The sequence below is a fragment of the Crocodylus porosus genome, unplaced genomic scaffold (genome assembly GCF_001723895.1).
Source record: "Crocodylus porosus isolate Cpor-Errol unplaced genomic scaffold, CroPor_comp1, whole genome shotgun sequence".
Taxonomy (NCBI): domain Eukaryota; kingdom Metazoa; phylum Chordata; order Crocodylia; family Crocodylidae; genus Crocodylus; species Crocodylus porosus.
The window spans coordinates 20959366-20975452 of NW_017728931.1; the positions used below are offsets into that span (position 1 = coordinate 20959366).

A 16087-nucleotide genomic window follows, 5' to 3' on the forward strand; every position below is an offset into this window, starting at 1 on the left:
CCTGCACTTGTCAGTATTGAAATGCATCCTGTTTTTGTTAGCCCACCCCTGTAACCTATCCAGGTCTTGCTGCAGTCTTTCCCTCCCTACTAGCATGCTCACCTCACCCCAAATTGTGGTATCATCAGCAAATTTAAAACAGGCTGCTTTTCACCTCGTCATCCAAATCACTGATAAAGAAATTGAACAGCACAGGCCCAAGGACTGAGCCCTGGGGGACTCTGCTGCCCACTTCCCCCTATGTCGAATATGACCCATCCACCATCCCCCTCGGGAACACGACCCTTCAGCCGATCTGCAATCCATGTAACTGTGTAGGCATCAATGCCACAGTCGCCTAGTTTTTTTTTTTAAATGAGGATGGGGTGGGAGACGGCGTCAAAGGTCCTAGAGGTGCAGATTATAGCCGTGTTGGTGGAAGGACACGGCACTGGCAGACAAGGTTCTTTGGATCAATCTGGTACCTTTTAGTAGACCAACTGAATAGTTAGAGAAATATATCTTAGCAAGGTTTCGAGTTGAAAAAGTCTCTGTCAGGCTGAATTTAAGAACTACTTTTCATAGATGAGTCTATGAACTGCACTTCATCAAGCACAGATTTCTTTACTGAAGGAAAAGAATCAAAATAGACTAACAAAAACAAAAAGAGGATTTTGGGGGAGGAATTAATTGAAAGGAACAAATGAATATAATAATAAAATAAAAGAGTATAGAAAACAAAAGGTATTGATGAATCCCACTTGCTAGACTAGCAAGTAGGAAATGAATGGTAACTTTTGTTGCCTGATGCTGCTGAAAGACACTAGAGGTGTGTGAAATAGGCATTATTCGATTTGGATTCTGATTTGGGCCAAATCAGGGGACAGTGATTTGATTTGGGTCACTGTCCTGATTCGATTTGCCCGAATCCAAATCTGAAGATTCAATGCTGATTTGGAGAATCAACGATTCAGCCATAGACACAGCATTAAATGTTTTTTCTACATATCTCAAGGTACCGGGCACAGCTTGTGAACACTACAGTGCTGGGGCTGATGGAGCGCCCCCAGGAACGTGGGGGGACTCCCTGCGTGCTCAGCGGCAGATCTTGAAGTGGACTGGAAGTACTGTCTCTCTCTAGCAACACAGTATTTCCAGGCCACTTCTGGGTCTGCCACTGAGTGTGCGGCGGGGCCCCCCTTGCGCCACTCCAGCTTAGTAAATCAGCCACGGGGGGACTCTGGCTACCCCCCCAGGCCCAGAAGACACCAGTCACCGAGCCACTGTTTCAAGCTCGAAACAAGTCGAAACGGAACAGCCAGGCAAATTTCACAAAGCCCTAATAATTACCCCGTACTCAAGATACACTATGGTGCCTTAACTTCTGAATCTGTTATTTGATTCCTCTATTTTTCTCCAAAACCTAGTATGTCTAGCAAAGCAAGTACTACACAAACAACTATCAGAGTTTAGCCTAACTAGACAGGCTTCTGCACCCTGAAAAGTTCCTGGGCGTAAAAAGTTTATTTTTAAAAGTGATTTAGAGAGGTCTACTATAATTACCACTCTACCTGCTAACTTGACAAATGCAAAGATGACCAAAATGTAGCCTACTATTTTTTAGCTTATGCTTTTGCCCATTATAATTTTTACAGTGTAAACTATGTAAACCATGGCTGTCAAACTCACCTGAGTTAGCAGACTAGAGTCTTTCTTAGCGATTCTTGCGGGCCAGATGACTTCTCTCTGGATCCAGCTCACAGGGCTTCTTACTGTGGCTACCACAACTGCTGTGTCAGTACCAGCAACCAAGGAGTTAACACCACTGCCACTTAACCTCCCTTTACCATGGCTGCTGGAGGTGCTGTGTCAATGTGGTCAGCACACAGGGGTTAACATCTCTGCTTCACTGCCCATTTACATGCCATGCAGCCATCAAAAAAGGGAAACTTTGTGGTGGGCAGCTTTAACCTCGAGTGCAGCACTGACACAGTAGGTCTGCAAGCTGTGGTGACAAGTCCTGCAGACTGGATCTGGAGGCAAGCTGTCTGGCCAGAAAGAAGCCTTGCAGGCTAGATGACTCACTGGTGTGGTCTGAATACGGCCCGTGGGCTGTATGTTCAACTCCCCAGATATAAAATAAGATTTAGAAAACCTATATATAAACTGTTATTATACTATTACCCTCCTGGGATCTGGGGAGAGGAGGAGGGAGATTGAGGACAGGTGCACAAAATTCAATATTTACATGCATATCTTGCTTCTCACCATAGTTAAGGTTGCAGAGGTTTCCAGCATTGAGGAAGAAGTGTGTTCTGAAAAGGTCTCCAAATCCCCCCCGGCCTGGCCGAAAAGGGAGAGGCGTGTACAGGTGCAGGCCACCGGCCCAAAAGGCTTCTCCTCCCAGGTAATCACCTGCATGGAAAAATGTTGCACACAAAGTATTTACATGGAGTAGACCAAAAGGAAAAGCTCCAAAAGGAAGGGGAACTCCTAAATTGTTTTATTATGGTCACACCTCTTCCACATTGGCTCTCCATTCCTACTTCCAGCAAGAGATAAATTAACACTTACATAGTTCTTTAAATCTTATGCAAGCAGTTATCTTTTATCCTTGCCTTTAGGTAGGCTCAGGGGAGCAAGAACATGTTAGCTGCTCAACAGAGACAACCTACTACAGTAAAAAGTTGATTATCCAGAACAATTAGTTCCACTATCATTCTGGATAATCAGTTTTCCTATATACTCAAACATCACAATATGAAATGGTGTTTAATTTACTTCAATTACTGTGCTGTATAGCAAATATTAAAAATTATGTTTATAAGAAGTAAAAACGTTTCTGTGTAGTGTGTTAAAATCTCAAGGCAGACAAGGTTCTTTGGGTAAATGTCATGTTTTATTAGTCCAACTAAATTAGACCAAATAAATATTTAGTTGGTCTAATAAAAGATATCACGTTTACCCAAAGAACCTTGTCTGCCTATATCCTTAGACCAACATGGCTACAACCAACCTTAAAAAAAAAAAAAAAAAAAATCAAAGCATTAGTAAATGAGTAACACAGTTGTCTAACCAACAAGCAAAAGCCAACCTGCAGACTGATTCTTTTAATACAAAGAATCCAGTTAAGTGACTTTACAGATAACTGATTCTCTACCATACGTACCTCTAAGAAAGCTATCTTTGTTTTAAAGATCAGAAACTGAGAAAATTAAGCAATTAACCTATGATCACAGCAAATCATCAGGAGAATAAAGAAAAAACTGAGGAAAGTTCCTGGCTCTCAAATCTCCATCTCAGAACAGATTGTTTATCAACCTAACTTACTTTGTACATACACTACATCAAATAACAGAATCAGTGTAACCACTATTAAAAACACATTTTGTTTTTTAAAAAAGAACTGGAAAAAAAAAATCACAGTGGCCCATTACTCCTGTCAACAAAACCCTAAATAAGGATGAGTGGTTTGAAGATTAAAGATGTTGACAGAGGGAGTAGTAGGTCTTAATTAATCACCATAAGTAATTTTAGTAACAGCCACATATACTCAAAATCTTAGCACCCTTTGAAGAATATTAGAGAGTTGTAAATAGAATATATAGGGAGGAATGCATAGGGGATAAAAATGGAATTTAAAAATTGATCTTAAACAAGTCTTCCTATGAAGTCCATCTAGCAAAGTAAACTCAAAACATAAAACTGTGAAGGCACAGTCTTTTTTCCATTGTGATCTAGTAATATCAGAAATCAGACACCCAAAACTCAAACCCTCAGGATTATATCCACTTGTTCTGAAAAAATAAGCTAGAGAGAAAAAAGTTTCTACTTATTTAGAATCTAAGTGCAACAAATATACAAACCCTATCTTTTAAAACTAGCAGTTATGTTGTTATATGATTGGGATTTAAGAGTTCCAGACCTTCGCTTTGGGGTCCAATGCTGTACATACTGAATCCACGAACACTTGTTGGTCCACCAAGATAAAACCTAGCAAACAAAGTCATTTTTATTTCAATTAACCATTACAGAAGGGTTCTAGTTAATTTTAAAATCCAGTTATCCATTCTTTGGTATTCAAATTCAGAATTAGAGGTAACTTTTTTGCTTTTTGTTGTTTTACAGGTTAAGTGAAATACAATTCATTATCAGAAGTCAAAACTGGGCTGAATTTTAAAACCAAAAAAATTGAGAAAAATAGTCTTCCTTTACCAAATTACAAGGTTCTGTATTTCCTTTCCTACCACTGCAGTCACAAGAAATGCAGCTCCTTTTGCACGATTAGGTACTGGTGGTGGCATTCACCACTGCAGGAGAAACAGAATCCTGAATTTGGTTCTCAGCAAGTTTCACCTATCTGAATATTTTCTAAAGCACCTTAACAACAGTATCTGTATCAACGTTAAAGTTAAATTAATTCCACTTGATAGCTGGTAAAAATAATTTTAATTCTGAATGGTTTCTGTTAGTGACCTTTAGCAGATATTGTATTTCAACGCCTGAACAAGAATAAGCTGGACACATTTAAAAGATAGTTGTATCACCCAAGGATATTCATTTATGCATGGTTTCCTCAAATTAAAATGGATAATTTTGCAGGTGTTAAGTAAGTACTGAAGGTGGTCAACATACACTATTTAATAGAAGTACCTGCAAGTTGTAAATGTATGACCATGTAGCATGGCAATGATAAATGGGAGTGGCGATGTGTTAACAGGACTCTCAAGTGAGGGATTGCTTAATTAGGTGTTAAGGACTAAAACAAACTACTAAATGCAAAAAGAAATAGCAGCTGTAGGGTTTTCATATATGTTACCTGAGGTTACTGAAAACAACAAAACAATAATACAAAACTGGGAATTCAATGCATTACTTGCCTATCAGCAATACTGGATGGCTTGTCTCCAATAGGAACCAACAATCCACCCCACAGAGATGCCGAAAATACCTTAGGGGAAAAAAATAAGTGATTTGTTTGTTTGTTTGTTTTTACAACTTGGCATTTATCAAGTATTGTTCACATGCCCCATTGATGAAATTGTATCACCTGACACAGGTGCACAGCTCCCACTAGCTCAACTAAACTTTGCATGTGATCAGGGTGTATGTGTATGTTGATAATAAATCTTTAAGAAATACATTTTCAGAAAAACTACTGATCATTACTGCCTTCTTTCTAATCTACGTATTATTACATTTGAAAAAAGTCACAGTGCATTTAAAATAAGATACTGCTGTTTTCAAGTTGCAAGTCTAGAAAAAAATAGTTATCCTACAGTCTGCTTGCTACTCCCTCATCCATTTTCACTTCCTGACTCTTACCATTTTACGCTGTTCTCAGAAATAAAATAAAATCTTTACTGACATTAATTACATCTAACATAGAAGAACATTATAAGGCCTCTGCAAAACAAACTGTAATTAAGAGATGTGCTCTATTGATATTGTATGGAGCTAATTATCTTAAATGAGCATTGAGTGCTGTACTAAGTTCTACATTAAAAAAAGAAAACTAGGAATGGTATGTAAACATAGTTGCTTTTAACAGACTTAAGCTCAAAGAAAGAAACAAGGTTTGGCAAGACATATTTTCTATAAAACCAGGCTCTCTGGCATTATGTTCCTACCTACAATTCTTTATCAATTAAACCCCTTATCTTGTTTTCCATTATTTTGCCTGGAAATAATATCAGGCTTCCTGATCTATAGCAATCCTGATCTTTTTTTAATATTGCTACAACATTAGCATTCTTTCAATCTTCTGGAACTTCTCCAGTATTCCAAGATTTATTAAAACTTATCAGCAGGTTGATAGTTCTTTAGCTGATTCTTCTGGAATTCTGAAGTGTAAATTATCCAGACCTGCTCATAAAAAATAATAATTCACTTCTATCCCTAGAGGACGGTGTTTAAACATTCCTCTCAGTTACTAAGGAACAATGACAGAAGTACACTGTGCTTCTTCTGTCCAAATATAGGCCAGCAAGACTTATGAAACACTTCCACCTTTTCTATATTATTAACCACTTTGCTATTGCCCTCTAGTAATGGGCCAATACTATGACAAAGTAGCTTTTTGCCCTTAACACAATTTAAGAATTCCTTATTATCATTACCTTTGCCAACCATGGATTGTTTTCCCGTCACCTTTAATGATCAATTTTCTACACTTTGCAGGTTCTCATTTATATTGACTGCTATCTAATTTGCCTTCTTTCCTTTAGTTAGCCATTGAATTTTTAAATGTCTTACTAAAGCTAAAAAACAAACATTTATAAACAATGAAAGAGCATCAATAGACTCTATTTGTGACCAGAAATCTTGATACTAACAAGTAAGTTGATTATATACTAACACAATTAAAATAACCCCAAGAGTCCACTATCATAATGACACCTGATTTAAGTGAACTCCAACTTAATTTTACAAAGCATGTTAAACAGTTTCCTGAAGGTTTTTGGTTGAAACATGTGTTTTCTTCAAAAGGTTTTTATCTTTTCCCAACAGAGGTCTCACCTCTTATTGGTTCATATTTGACTCACAGAAGATGAGTTTATTTACCAGGATCTACTGCCTCTTCCTCACTCCAAAATACTGGTTTCAGGGAATTCATTTAACCCAAGAAAAACTCATTCCCAAAATCTGAAATGCTATTAAACTTAACACGACCAGATGTGTCAATGGAGAATGCTAGAAGGAGCTATCCACTCCTGTTCAAATGGATGTAAACACTGCCTTGCCACTACCCTCATATTAAAAAAAAAAAAACCAAAAAAAAAAAACAACCTTTTTTGTTTTACCTTAGAAATTGTTCAATTTCCCACATAAATCTAACTGCAGACTAATATATTAAGGAGATGCACACACCAACATTCAAATGCATTTATTAAGGATACTGTCATATGTAATTTCAAGATGGTAGATACCAGAAGAGTCAGTATTTGCATGGAACTTCTGGTATCTATACACCTTTCAGGAACATGTGAAGCGCACCTGAAGGAACAGAAGAACAAGAGCTGAAAGAGGAATTTTTTATACATAAACTGAAATTAGTTTATATGCTCAATGCTGTTTACGCCTGGTTTGTGAGGGTTTAAAAATGCACTGTGCTGTTAACTCACTTCTGAGGCTGGCTTTCCATCTCGCCTTCAAATGCTCTATATAGAAGATAAATAAAATACATACCACACAACACATGCTATAATTCACATATTAAGACAGTACCAGGGAAAAGCAGGAATACTCATGAACTTGGTGACGTAATCAAATGAAAAAAAATATCAGACAATAAGGAAAGGTTAGGCAGGAAAGACTGGCTGGAAGTTTTATAAGCATGGGAAGGAAGAAAAGCCTGATCTATGGGGATCGGTCAATCAGCTAAGGAAAAGCTAACAGTGACCTATCAAGGGATAAATTAATGCAGTATTTGTTCATTAAAATGATTTTTTCCTTAAAAAGGATAAGATTTCTCATATCTGATGACTGAGAACTAATTCAAGCAACTCAAGTGACTACCCATAAAAGGAATTAAATGAACTGAAAGAAATTCTAGCAATCAGGATTTTTTTTTTTTTTTTTTTAGTTTCAAGGTAAAATTACAATAGTTACAACTTCCAGCTTTAGTCGCTGGTAATTTTAGCAGCACTTGCCTTTTGTATATAACATCAAAGATGCAAGTTACTTTTGTTACTTGCTAACTGACTGTTGAATATGTAAATACTTACCGAATCCCAAAAAACTCGTTTATTCAACTGAAGCTCAAAGTCCTCTTTCAGAAAGCTCACATCACCACCACTGTAGCCAGCCAGCTCCTGTATAAACAGAAACCTTAATAAAAGTTACCCTGAACATGCAAGGTTTAATACTTATCCTAGGAAGGAAAACCATGTCACCACCAGCAGTGTTCTCTCTGTAAGCAACAGCAGCTTCTATGTTGATGAGCAACTGAATTCTATACCAGTGTAAAAAAGCACATGGCAAGCAAACGTCAAAACACTTTTTTTTTTTTCACCCCAGACATTAAACAGGGCAGTTGCTTTCTATACCACTTGTTAATAATGACAGAATGGAGCGCATTATTCTGTTTGACACCCAGGATCAAGCAGTTGGCTCCTTTAATTAGAAAACATGAACATCACGTGCCTCCCACGGCTTGGGGGAGCATGGCAACTGCCCGCAGGCAGCAGCAAATGGGGAGATCCCGCAGATGGCCACAGCAGGGTCAGCTCTGAGGGGGGAGAGGGGGGTGAGTACCAATCAGTGATCAGCAACCACCCGCAGACACTGCCAGCAGCAGCAGCCAATCTCAGGGGGTGCACATGCACCTCTGTGCACCCCTATGTATTGCCAACGCTAGGAAAGTCTCATATCTACTAAAGAAACTGTAACATCCAGTTATATTATACCAGAGTAAGGTTAAGAGCACAGAATAATTGAACAAAAAGCAACAATAGATTTTGCTTTGAACGTGTGACATCCTGACATATATCCCAGACTGGTTCCTCACAGGCACTGTGTGCATGCTAGGGACAGCATACAAGGGGAGATGGGTCTGTAGGCTGAATCAAGCCCATGTGGACAGCTCCACACCATTTATCCAGCCCATAGACCAGCCACACATGACTCATCTGGCCTGTGGGGCCATGAGTTTGACACCCCTAAATTGAGAGAATTAATGCCAGGCCTTTTATTAGTTATGGGTTTTTGAGGGCTCCCCTGCAGTTTCCAAATTTTGTTCCTGTTACCTTAAGGCCCTAAATTAAAAACATCTCCTTTGCTTAGGAACCTAGTCTGTGCTGCTCTTATTTGACAAGAGTGGGTCCTGCAGCACCTTACAGGTCTTGCTGGAAGAGAGGGAGATGATATTTCAAATACTGTGTACCATTTAAAAATCAGCTGTCCCCAAAGTAAGGGTTATGACAACCACAGAAATTGTATTGGATGGATTGTGCACACACCAGAATTAGGGTCATAGAATCACTGACCCCTGAACTGGCCGAATCCGAAGCAAATACTAGCCACTTCGCACAGGCCTACTGTTTACCCTGACTGATACTTGTGTTAAAAAAAAATATAGTCAGAAATGAGTACCAAGAAGCAACAAAATAAGCACCTTTTACATGCACATGCACAGCATCTATGTTAGCAGCTACTGGTAAATTAAGAACTACCTGATTAATTTTCAGCAGAGCACCTCGTTTCGGCAAGATTGAAGAGTTCCGAGAATCGATTACCATGGCGTGCTGAAAAAGATTCAACAATTATTTAACTAGCATGAGAAGGCTCCAAAAATACAGCAGCTACCACGTTCCAGCAAATTCACTGCATCTTATGCCACGCCTTCTAGGGGTGGACCGATAGAGATTTTTGGGGCCGATATAGATATCCGATTTTTAAGGAGGCATATCGGCCGACACTGATCCGATTTCCAACATAGTTTGGAGAGCTGCCTCCAGCTGGTAAGTCTGTTGTGGTGGAAGGGGAGGGGGGCAGATCAACTCTCACCCACCCCCACAGTGAGGGAGGGGGCAGGCACTGCCCAGCTGAGGCGAGGTGTGGGACAGAGGTGCAGCTCATCTGAGCGGGACAGCTCCTGCTGCTGCTTGCACCCCGGGAGGATGGGAGGCAGAATGTGCCCCCTGGATCTGCGTGGGGCAACCAGGTGGGCTGAAGCTGCAGGCTGGAAACAGGCTCTTCTCTCCAGGGACTGGGCTCAGAGCAGGGGCTACAGAAGATGCTGCAGCCACCCCATTTCACCATAGTTCACTCCCAGTGCCGTGCCACCACGCGCCCAGTACAGTTCCAGCTCAACCCGCACCTCCCATCACACGGTGGCTCCCCGGGCAGTGGGAAACTTGAACCATTAATATGGTCACCCTTCCAGACCAAATTCCCAAACCCTAAGCCCAGCTGCAGCTGGGCCATACCCCCTCCCCCACATCTGGATCAGGGACAGGCCACATCTGCCCCCCCCCAAGCCTAGGGGGTTGGTTTGGGGGGCAGGTCATGCACCTTCCCCCACAGGGCCAGGCCACACCTTCTTATCCTCCCTAAGAGGCAAGCTGCACCCCCTTTCTTTCTTCCCTCCCCAACCAGGCTAGGTTGAGGCTAAGCCATGCCTCTTTTCCCCCTGCAGGGCCCAGCCACACATGCTTTTCTCTGAGGGGTCAAGCCACACTCCCCTTTCCCCACAGAACAGGGTTACAGTCAGGCTGCCCCTCACCCCTTCCATGTGGCTAGATGGTGCTTACTGTGCCGGCCCTGGTGCTCAATCAGGACTACTGGCAGAAACCAGCCCACAGACGGACAAGGCACTGCCCAACCAGCCCACCAGGGAAAAAAATTAAGCACTACTGCTCTAAGCTATTCCAAATTCAACAGTCAAGCAAAATAAGTATTTCATCTAGTGACCTACTCAGCGACTGGTTAAATGTAGTTAAACTAGGCAGTATCTCAGTAAAAAAAAAAATAATCCTATAATTTTTTGTGTTAGTCTCCAGTAAGGGTACCAAAAAAATTCTCCTGGCACCACTGACAAGGTAACTGCACATCATTAACAAGTTACTGTCTTTTCCAAAAAGTTTATATACCACACAGGATCTGAAAAAGCCTTACAGAGAGAGAAGATTTAAGAGAGTGTCCACTTTCTTCTCGAACAGGAAAAGATGCTGTTCTTGCGAGACATCCAAGCTCTCTCCAAACACCTTCCCACTTGAGCGTATGATTTGTCTTCCATATTGGAAACTACAAAGACATGAGCAGTACATGAAAAAAAGGCAGCGTTATAAAATACCAGCAACACACTGATAAAAAAATTCTGAAGCCTTATTTCTACACATGGAAGATGGGTAGTGCTTACCCTTTCCAAATTGCTACACAAACTTAAGATGGGAAACTCATTTTTCACTTCAGAGTAACACTCACTCTGCCCAAGCCAAGATATGAACTGGCCCATGCAACAACCTTCCCCAAAATAAAGAACATTTCCAGTTGTGCTGATACAATCTCCCAGGCAGCTAGCCACCTCTCTGAAAAGGCTTCATATTTTGTAAACTTAAACCTATATTTCCTTTTAAGCTACTGGTGAAGTGACATTCAATCCCAAATAATACTTTTTAATCTTTTCACAGATCATCTCAGAATTTATGTTCTCTTTCATGTTATGCCAAATCTATCACTGCCATGAGCATATAAAAAAGCATATTTTAGAAATCTAAAAATAAAATAGAAATTGTGCCTCTAAACCTTGAACTGAATTAAAGGTAAATTCCTATTCCACAAGTTTCTGCAATCAGGGGTAACGCGTAGGAGATGCCCATGGGTGCACATGCACCCCCTGCACGTGACAGTACACCCCCTGGGAAAAGACAATCCATGCCACAGCCATGCTCCCCCCAGCCACCGGGGGCACACGCCATTCATGTCTGGAATAAAATGAGCAACAGATGTGCTACTGCTTACATTAAATTCTGTTGATACTCCTCTGTCAGTTTCACGAAGAGAGCTCCAAGGGAACTGCCCGGTTACTTTATACAGGTTTACTGAAAAACTAAAACATAACACTACATGGAGATCTGAAATGTGGAAATTAAAGGAAGTAAAATTTTATAAAGTTTTTTTTCTTAGGAAGCAATCTATGTCCTGCTGTTGTTGGAGGCCACCTGTCTGTGTAACAAGTACCTGTAAAATGCAGGTTTAACTAGTCAAAATAAGCCTCAGCATTTGTATGTATTTATTAGAAGTCTAAAGTACAATTTAAAAGCTTTACTGTCAGTTTTGTGCCCCTGCCTGCAATTAAAACTTTGGTAGCCAGCTGTTTGTATCACAAAAACAAAAAATCTAGATTAGGATACATCTGTGGTTCAATTTACAGCCTTTGATCTGATAAATTAAGCAACTGAAAACAATGACTGTTTTCATTTTGTAAGTTCTGCTTTTAACAGAAAGGATGCTGTTGCATTCTTATAGGGCGTGTGTAAACGACACTGGCGTTAATGCAGAACACCTGAAAATTTTTATGTGGCTTTTTTTGGTGCAGCACATTTGTGTTTGCACAACACGGTGTTTGTGTTTGGACGTCACGCTGCTCTTGAGCAATTTAAGTCCTGTGTGTAATTCCAGGCAAATTCCAGCCAAATACCAATCTAGCTTGGATCACCCTCCCGCTCTTCCCACAAACTGAGTGAAGTAAAATCCCTGACTTTTGGTCAGGGTGGAGGCAGGGGCTGCTACAGGGCAGGAGAGGTGGGTGCTGCCTCTGAAGGGCAGCACAGGAGCCAGCGCCTGTGCTCGAGAGGCTGAGCTGTCAGGAGATGCTGCCTGAGGGCCAGCAGCCCCATCCCTGTGCTGTGCCTAGGCGGGTTTAGGATTCCTAAGAGAAATCTCCAGGCAGGTAATAGGATTTCTATCTATCTTATTAGGGGCAGCAGGTCGGGAGTGAGGGGCACTATGGTGTGCGGAGAGGGTGCAGATCAAGATTGTGTGCATGCAGGTAAATATCTGTAGTGCAATAAACTTGAATGTTGGTCTCCAAGTGAGAGAACAAAAGCAATGGAGCTCTACCTAGGTGATAATTGCTGTCTCTGAAATGTGAAAAGCCAGGGCTTTTTAGTGGATGGTAGCTAGCCTGACTAGGTAGGCAAACTGGTTTTTCTTCTGTTCAGACAAGTTCACCGACTCAAACATTCTACAAAAGGAATAAAGACATTTTATGACTTTTAAATTGCTGGATGCTCTCCCTTTCAAGCAACTTTGTCAATCCTGCTCATGTTTCAGAGTTATACAAGGCATTTGGACTCAGGATTCTCTATTAAAATTAGTGCAAAGTGGATGTTCAAATCTCATAGCAGCTTTGAAGTTCTCAGATTAGGTCACTAAGATTTGAGTAAATAAAGCAGCATCAAATGTGAAAAATTCATTCAAACCTTGCTGTTGTTGACTACACAATCCTTCCCAATCTCTTTTCCAAACTGTTCTGCATATGAAGTCACAGAATACACTCCAAGTAGGGATTAAGCAGACAGAAGTTGGGGTAAAAGATGGCTTTGGTACAGATTTGCTATACTGCAGTCAGTACAGTGTAGACAAACCCTTAGTTATTTCCAAGGGTTTTGAGAGCTTAGGGAGAGTGTGGCGAAGTGGAAACTCACTGACCAACCACAGTGCTAGTCTCTCACCTTCTTCTGGGCACTCCACCCACCTCTCTCACCTACCACACCTTGCTGTTAAATGAATAGGGTCTTAATTAGATGGGAGGCTGCCCTTTCAATGTCCTGTTCTCCTGGGCCTAACCATCCCTGTACTGCATCCCAAGGCTCACAGATGTTCCTAAAAGCTGTGCTCTGCTCCAGCCTGAGGCCGGGCCCAGCTCAGGATAGAGTTAGGCTCTCGCGTTCCGCCTTGTACAGGCCGCACTTGTACCAGCTCCCTCACTGAGGCCTCTCTCACTCCACCAGCTAACATGGTCTCTCTTACTGGCCCCCATGAGGCCACACTCATACCACCCCTCCTTTTCCACAGGGCCTCACTCACCCTGCCCTCACCCAGAGGGTCCTTGGGCTTGTTTCCCTGCACTCCCTGGCCAGCAAGTGCGCGGCCTCCTGGGCCTCTCCCGTGGCCCTCATCCAAGCGAGTGCTGGGTTGTTTGCAGAACCCTGGGCTGGCTCTGCCTCTGGTCTCTTACTGGGTCACTTACCCAGCTGCTGTCAATGAGGGGCTCCTAACTCATCCTGTTATTTACTTAGGGCTCTTCCTCAGTCTCCCCACCCAGTTGGCCACTGGCCCGCCTGTGGCCTCAGGTGCCTAAAGGCTTACCTGGTCTTAACTCGGTCCCCATATTAGCAAGACCTACCCTCATACCCCTTGCTCACCAGGACCCACTTCACGCCCCTTCCTCACAGGGCTTCATCTCAAGCCCCCGTGTTCACAGGGCCTCACCACTTGCCCCTCAGACAGACAGTTGGGTAAGAGCCCAGTGACTACAACTGAAGCCCTCCCAGGCTGCATGCAGTCTGCCAATTAGACAGCCCTGATTTACTTAATTTTCTTGAGCTGACAGTGAAAAACAAAAAACCAAGGGGAATGTGAGTGAAACATGATTCTCAAATCATATTTTGCTTACAATCACTTGTAACCCATATTAACAACTGCAATATTGCTACCACTTTAATACCTAGGTTGCCAGGGTATCTCTATTTTTCATGAGATTAATAAAAAACTGTTCAGTTTTACAATTAAACATCTCAAAGTGAAGGTCTTACCAGGCAAGAAATTAAAGAGCTTCTTTACTCAGCATACTTGCTCCCTTGCAGTTTCTGAATCTCATCTGATTATTCTTGTAATGAAAGCAATTTTTCATTACATACAGACCTATTAATCTGCAGCCAACAAACTATGTGAGGAAAAAAAATGGCTTGTGGATACTCTACATAATTAAATTCCTATTACAGAATCTTTTTTCCTGGTGACTAACCATTAGCCAGAAAGAACCCCAGTGACATCCAGGTCCCAAGCTAAGTTTGCAGGGCTGGCTGTAAGGATCTTTACGCTTAAAAAAAAAAAAAATCAAGAGACTAGGCCCAATATACCATAGCATAATCAAGCAGTTTTTCCTTAACTTGTGCTGCTTTCACCCCAAATCAGTATAAACCATTAAGAATAAATTGTGAAAACTTATTAAATATTTCTGTTACTTTTCAGAATATAACCTCACTTTAATTTTATGCAATGACACAGCACTATTATATTAAAAAATTGTGTGCTCCCTACTTTCTTTCAAAGTTGCCAGGCTGTGGTTTGAAGAATGATAGGCCATATGAAGTTTCCTTAGTTCCATAGGAGAACTGGAAGGTCACCTTCTCTGCACGTCCAAAGAGATTAGGGAATTTGAGCCCAAGGACCTAGGAAGAATGGAAAATGGTTTGATATCTACTATATGATTTTGCTAAAATAATCAGAGACACTGAAACACTTATGTCGCAGACAAATTTACCTGCGTTTCTACTGCAAAGGATTAGAGGTGGAGGGGTTTTTAAAAGCCAATTTAGTTGCCCATAATTAGGCTCTTCATATAGTTCTTACACTTCTGTCAGCACTGACAATGAAAATTATTGATCTCAGTATTATCTTTGTCTATATAGTTGGTATTGCTTTCTGATATTCAGTACCATAATGTATGACTTTTAGTTTTTCATGGTTTAAAAACATGTTTTTACTGGAATTTTGAACAATTAAATTTAAAAAAATTGTCCTGGAAAAATGAAAACTCTGTGTCTAACCTTAGTTAAGAATTCTGTTTCATTTAAAGACCAAAAACTATGTGGCCTTTAATAAATGGTTATGTAGTAATATGAAAGATTTAAAATAATAAAATCACTTAAAATATATATACTCAACACAGACACAATATTACTGCTCTTGTCCAACAACAAGTGCTGACTATTAAAACCAGGTGAAACTCAGGATTTTTAGTTCATGAGAAAACTTGATATTTTGATATTTATTTTCATTCTGCCTCCAAACAAAGCCCAATTTTTCAAAATTTTCTGCAAACCAAGTTACTGCATCAAGAACATCAACAAATGGTATTTCCAGAACAAAATATTCTCACGGGGACCCTAGCAGTTGCTGATGCAATTTGGTAGTCATGTCAATTTAACACTATCAATAACTCAGGAACAAGGGGGCAAAGACACTTTACTGGCCCAGAAGTCCTCAGGCCCCAAGCCTACAGGACAGTCCCAGAGCTGCAGAGCCTGGAGGTCAAGACTCCCCAGAAGCCCACCAGGAAATCTGCCTGACAGGGGAAAGATTTGATCAGGAACATAACAATAATCTGATGGAAGTTTGAATAAGAGATATTTCACAAACATTTGGGAGTGGGTAAACTAAAAAATCTGAAGCAGCTCCAATGACAACATAATATATTGTTAAGCATTGGAAGCATTTCACTTACATTTCCCTGGCTTCTCATACCCAAAATTCATTTTTTTTTATATGACAGCATAACTCAGTTTTGCTGTGAAGGTAGAAAAATTATCTGCTACTGAAAGCTGCAACTGCTGTTTCTCTGGGGTGTTCTTACAGGATGTCCTTTTAAGGAAACACA

General features: G+C 40.9%; 1 protein-coding gene across 1 annotated transcript in view; it reads right to left on the reverse strand.

The window, feature by feature from the left end:
• SAMM50 (SAMM50 sorting and assembly machinery component) overlaps positions 1–16087 on the reverse strand; it is a 30314-nt gene that overhangs the window by 3191 nt on the left and 11036 nt on the right. The window contains exons 6-13 of the mRNA XM_019544327.1: positions 14749–14879; positions 11443–11530; positions 10597–10725; positions 9153–9224; positions 7707–7793; positions 4860–4930; positions 3905–3972; positions 2248–2394 (exon numbers count right to left, since the gene is read on the reverse strand). Coding sequence (XP_019399872.1) covers positions 2248–2394; positions 3905–3972; positions 4860–4930; positions 7707–7793; positions 9153–9224; positions 10597–10725; positions 11443–11530; positions 14749–14879 — 793 coding nt within the window. The remainder of the gene's footprint in view (positions 1–2247; positions 2395–3904; positions 3973–4859; positions 4931–7706; positions 7794–9152; positions 9225–10596; positions 10726–11442; positions 11531–14748; positions 14880–16087) is intronic.